This window comes from Lupinus angustifolius, chromosome LG09 (genome assembly GCF_001865875.1).
Source record: "Lupinus angustifolius cultivar Tanjil chromosome LG09, LupAngTanjil_v1.0, whole genome shotgun sequence".
NCBI lineage: Eukaryota > Viridiplantae > Streptophyta > Magnoliopsida > Fabales > Fabaceae > Lupinus > Lupinus angustifolius.
Window position 1 is genome coordinate 21,382,325 of NC_032017.1, and position 6,018 is coordinate 21,388,342.

Genomic DNA, 6,018 nt, shown 5'->3' on the forward strand with positions numbered 1-6,018 from the left:
TTTGGGTATAGTTTTATTTATTTTCTAAATTTCTGTTAATATATTCTAGCTTGGTACAAGAAAGATCAATCACTTTGGTATGTTTTTTAAGGATTTAATATGTATGCACATGTAAGTATTTTTAAACTGTCAATAAATCATCTACAATTGATTTGTTAATTATCATTGACTCTCAAACAAAAGTAATATAAATCAGTGGTGAATGATGAGTTGACAATGTAAAAAACTTTACACTATCAATTGTCAGTGCATAAATTTTAAACTCAAGTTTTTATTTCCCAAAAATGTTCTATTACATATACATGAACCTATATATTAATGCTTAACTTACTTAAGTTAAGCCTCTTTCACATGGAGTAAAGAATGATCAACATTATTAAAAGGGTACTTTTTATTTTACAATATGATAATGGTGCAGCATCAATATACACAGTTTAACGGGTGTGAATATTTTTTTATAAGCAAAGTTTTTTGACAATATAATATTAGTATACTGATTAATATATATAATTTATATCTTGAAGTTAATAATTTTTTTGACAATATAAATGATATGCTTATTATCCTCATAAAATGGCGATTTTGTCTCTCTACCTTCACAACGTGAATATGCAATCCTAACATTCCACCATTCTTCATTCTTCATTCTCTCTAAACCAATTCAGGTATATTTCTTTCATTTTCTACCATTTTCCTGTTACATTCAAAGCAATTCTTCACTTTCATAGCTTAGAAATGGAGGAAGCATAATGGGTTTTCAGTTTTAGCTTAATTTTTATTTTATTTTGAGAGTTTAGATTATATTAATATAAAGTTCTCTTTTTTATGTGTTTGCTTTCAGCCCTTTTGGATTTGTTTGTGGTAACAGCACTGGTTGAAGCTAAGGTTTCTGACACAGCTCTGAGGAATTTTATAAAGTTTGAATTTTGGATTGTGGGTTAAGTAAAGTGGGTAAATTAGATTGATTTTTTGTTTTGTTTAGAGTTTAGTGAAGGGATATAGTGAGTTGAAATGAGTGTTGTGGGTTTTGACATTGGAAATGAGAATTGTGTTATTGCTGTAGTGAAACAACGTGGGGTTGATGTTTTGTTGAATGATGAATCCAAACGTGAAACCCCTGCTGTGGTTTGCTTTGGAGAAAAGCAACGTTTTTTGGGGTCGGCCGGTGCTGCTTCTGCTATGATGCATCCCAAGTCCACAATATCTCAAGTGAAGAGACTGATCGGCAGGAAATTTTCGGACCCTGAGGTTCAAAATGAGTTGAAAATGCTTCCATTTGAAACCTCTGAAAGTCTGGATGGTGGCATTTCGATTCACTTGAAATACTTGAAGGAGACTCATACGTTTACTCCTGTTCAAATACTAGCAATGCTCTTTGCTCACTTGAAGACTATAGCTGAAAAGGATTTGGGGACTGATGTTACGGATTGTGTTATTGGGGTTCCATCGTATTTTACTGACTTGCAAAGACGGGCATATCTTAATGCAGCATCAATTGTTGGGTTGAAGCCTTTGAGATTGATTCATGATTGTACTGCAATTGGTCTTGGTTATGGAATTTACAAAACAGATTTTCCCAGCAAGGTTCTAGTTGTTGCATTTATTGATATAGGACAGTGTGATACTCAGGTGTCTATTGCAGCATTTCAGGCTGGGAAAATGATGATACTTTCACATGCTTTCGACAGGAGCTTAGGGGGGAGAGACTTTGATGAGCTTCTATTCTGTCATTTTGCAGCAAAATTCAACGAACAGTATAACATTGACGTGTATTGTAGTGCCAAGGCGTGCACTAGGCTGCGTGCAGCATGTGAGAAGTTGAAGAAAGTTTTGAGCGCAAACTCAGAGGGGCATCTGAACATTGAGTGCCTGATGGATGAAAAAGATGTTAAGGGCATTATCAAGAGGGAAGAATTTGAGAATCTGGCATCAGGACTATTGGAGAGAATATGTATTCCTTGCAACAAGGCTTTAGCTGATGCAGGCTTGACTGCAGAAAAGATAAATTTTGTTGAGCTTGTTGGTTCAGGTTCAAGGATTCCTGTGATATCTAGATTATTAACTTCTCTATTCAAGAGGGAACCGAGCCGAACGCTGAATGCAAGTGAGTGCGTAGGTCGTGGTTGTGCTCTGCAGTGTGCAATGCTTAGTCCTGTTTTCCGTGTCAAAGAATATGAGGTTTGTATATAAAAAAAACACAGATTTTTATCCTATCGATCTGATATGTGCAAATTGGATTTTTGAGTTTGTAGATTCCTACGAATGTAATAGTTATTAAATTACCCTAGTTGCAACCATGGTTTATTTTCTTTCTCTTGATTCTCTATTTTTCATTTTCCTATAAACTGTTACTTATCTAACTTTAAGTTTTCTCACATATCATATGTAACATGTCTTTCTTTATAGTATTTTACAAGATATTGTATTAATCTCCATAGAATTAATGTAATTTCTCATGTCATTTCAGGTCCAGGATTCTATCCCTTTTTCTATTGGACTTTCCTCAGATGAAAGTCCAATTTGTGCAGGATCAAATGGTGTAATTTTCCCTAAAGGACAACCCATTCCAAGTGTTAAAACCCTAACATTTCAGTGCAGAAATTTTCTCCATTTGGAAACCTTCTATGCTAATCTGAATGAACTACCACCTGGGACATCTCCTAAAATTAGTAGTTTCACGGTATGCTCGCTTTAGAATTTTCTTATATTGTAGACGAGTTTAGATCAAAATCTTGTGCATATTTCTACGTGATTTATATCCCCCCTTCTTTTCCTTATTACTCTCTCTCCCCCCTCTCTCCATGCTCACTCCTCTTGTGTGTTTCATGAAAGGCATGCAGTATTGCCAACATGAGAATTTTCATTTTCTCTCTACGACACTCGATGATTTTTATACAGAATTTTAGTTATACAGAAAAAGAAATTATTAGTAGAAAGTAGTCATGATAACAAGCAGTAGCTTTCTCTTCTTATCTAGCACATCCTCTTATCTAGATTCCACTTCTTACCCAGCACCATATTCGATGATTTTTATGCAGCGGTGTTTAATTCTACAGAAAAAGAAATTTATCGGTAGAAAGTAGTTATGATATCAAGCAGAAGCTTTCACTTCTTATCCAGTACCATACTCTTATCTAGGTTTCTCAAATAGAGAGAAATACAAATCTCTAATATCTTGGGATTACGGATGATTAACATCTGCTAATATCCATTATATATTAGAAGACATCTCGATATCACAAGACAACAATGTTATAACTCTGAGTAGTTGTGAGATGTTGCCATCCCTTGTGATAGTGATTAAGAAAATGTAATTTGTTATGCATGCCCACACCTTGTTGTGTATGGTATGATTGTTTGCTAATGCTATGTCTACTCAGATTGGCCCTTTCCATGGATCCCATGGTAATACGACGGAAGCTAAAGTTCGAGTTCAACTAAATTTGCATGGCATTGTCTGTATTGAATCAGCTACAGTAAGTAAGAACTCTCATTTTAATCTCTCCACATTGTGGTATTTTTTGCGAGAGATTTTTCTATGTACTCAACCATTTTATGTCTTTAGCTGATTGAAGATCATGTGGATGATTCAGTTACAGCGGGTGATCATCATTCAAATTTTGAAGCAATGGACGTTGAACCCAATTCTGAGACAGTTGGGTATGTTACTGAAGATTGTGTTAATAGAAAGTGCGGATCTCCATGTTGTTCTGTAAGTACCTTCATGCCCCACCCCACCCCACCCCACACACTAATGGATGAACTCGGATTCAGATTTCTAGCAAATCATCCTTCAAGCACGGAAAATTATATAAATTTCATTATCTGACCATTTCTGATGTTGAATTATCAATTTATGTGACATGGCTGTCACGACTTATTAATATAGTCTCTGTAATATTGGCTCTGTACATTTTTATCTTTTGAAGATTGTTTTGACTGCATATATGATTCATTTGAGTAAATAAAATGCTACTATCATGCATTTTTATAGGTTGATGGTACAAGAAAAGATAAAGCTAACAGAAGGCTTCGTGTAGAAGTGAGTGAGAATATTTACGGTGGAATGACCAAGGATGAGATATTGGAAGCTCATGAAAAAGAACTACAGTTGACTCAGCACGATAGAACAATGGAGCTAACTAAAGACAAGAAGAATTCCTTGGAGGCTTATGTCTATGAAATGAGGCCTAAGGTACAGAGGTTCATTATCTTCATGGGATGAAGACATGACTGGTCTCTCCCTACATTTATTCTACTACATCTCCATTGGATTATCCTTTTTTCACCCTTTGTTGTCATATCATTTACTGCGAGCACCCTATTTTTCTTCATAGACAGACATTTGAATTTATTTGCATCTGTGAATAGCTCTTCAACACGTATCGGAACTATGCGAGTGAGAAAGAGAGGGATGGTATATCTAGGGGCCTTCAAGAGACCGAGGAATGGCTTTATGATGACGGTGAAGATGAAACCTTACATGCATATTCTGCTAAACTAGAAGATCTAAAACAGGTTTAATTTTGTTTTAGCTTGTCTAATATCCATGTTTCATGTGCTGTACTTCTTGTTTACATTCTCCATTTTCATTTAGCTGGTAGGTCCAATTGAGAATAGGTATAAAGATGAAGAAGCAAGAGCCCAAGCTACAAGAGATTTATTAAGTTCCATTGTAGAGCACCGCATGTCCGCAGGTTCCGTTCCACTCCAAAATAAAGAACAGGTACAAAAACAAATAGGCATATAGATGAACAAACATTAATTTTGTGATATCAGCTCTCAAGTGATGAATTTCTTGTTTCAGATCATCGATGAGTGCAATAAAGCAGAGCAGTGGCTAAGAGAGAAAATGCAGCAACAAGATTCTTTGCCAAAGTGTTCTGACCCAGTATTTTGGTCAAGTGATATCCAGAGCAAGAAAGAGGAGTTGAACATGTATGATTTGCCCTTTCTGTTTTCCTTTTCGGAAATGTATAATACTATTGTAGTAGGGTGCTATGACATAATACATTGTTCATCTGCTCTAGTTAACATGTTTATCATTATCCCTTGCATTTATCTCAACACTAATGAATGTTCTATTATTGATGAATCACAGGGTGTGCCAAGAAATATTGGGATCTAATGGTTCTCCAACTTCACAACATGTGCATAATACTTCTGATCATCAATGAAGTTAACCATGATTTGATCATCATCTGGCCAGTGTAGTTTTTTCTTTTGACTTCTGTTTTGGAAAATGATTCTTGAACATCAAAATTTATGATGCCCTTTTTTGATGTATTTTTGGAGAAGAAAAAAAGTGAAAGATAGAGATATATGTATGCTATATCAAATACACTATTCAAATAACATGACACTTTAGTTTTCTGTTGGATCTGGCACCCAGTATAGGGAGTTTGAAAGATGTAAATTTAAGTAAATGAAATCATTTATTATTAAAAAATACAATGACGATCAAACATTAATTCTAGTAAGTGAGGTAAGTTACATGGATCTAATGATTTCATATGTTTTATCACAAATCATTCATCTCAAAATTGGTGTTGGGAACTGTGGTTACTGATTGTGTTATTGGGTTCCATCATAATTTACTGACTTGCGAAGAGGGGCATATCTTAATGCAGCATCAATTGTTGGGTTGAAGACTTTGAGATTGATTCATGATTGTGCTGCAATTGGTCTTGGTTATGGAATTTACAAAACAGATTTTCCCAGCAAGGTTCTGTTGTTGCATTTATTGATATAGGACAGTGTGATATTCATGTGTCTATTGCAGCATTTCAGGCTGGGAAAATGATGATACTTTCACATGAGCATAGGGAGAGACACTTTGATGAGCTTCTATTCGGTCATTTTGCAGCAAAATTCAAGGAAAAGTACAGCATTGAGTGCTTGATGGGTGAAAAGATGTTAAGGCATTATCAAGAGGGAAAATTTTGAGAATCTGGCATCAGGATTATTGGAGAGAATATGTTTTCCTTGCAAGACTCCAATACTTATTTTCTCAGTACA

At 35.1% G+C, this 6,018-nt stretch overlaps 1 protein-coding gene across 3 annotated transcripts; it reads left to right on the forward strand.

The window, feature by feature from the left end:
- Positions 558 to 5,356, forward strand: LOC109356849 (heat shock 70 kDa protein 16). 3 transcript variants are annotated; one of them, XM_019600423.1, is made up of 10 exons: positions 558 to 665; positions 842 to 2,178; positions 2,468 to 2,680; positions 3,381 to 3,480; positions 3,594 to 3,712; positions 3,995 to 4,195; positions 4,372 to 4,518; positions 4,598 to 4,726; positions 4,808 to 4,938; positions 5,102 to 5,356. In XM_019600423.1, exons 2-10 carry the CDS (start codon positions 1,012 to 1,014, stop codon positions 5,175 to 5,177), a joined length of 2,283 nt encoding a protein of 760 aa, XP_019455968.1. In that variant the 5' UTR covers positions 558 to 665; positions 842 to 1,011; the 3' UTR covers positions 5,178 to 5,356. The 3 variants fall into 3 exon arrangements, with proteins under 3 accessions (XP_019455968.1, XP_019455967.1, XP_019455969.1); XM_019600422.1 differs by having other exon boundaries at positions 3,381 to 3,476; positions 3,566 to 3,712; XM_019600424.1 differs by lacking the exon at positions 3,594 to 3,712 and having other exon boundaries at positions 3,381 to 3,476.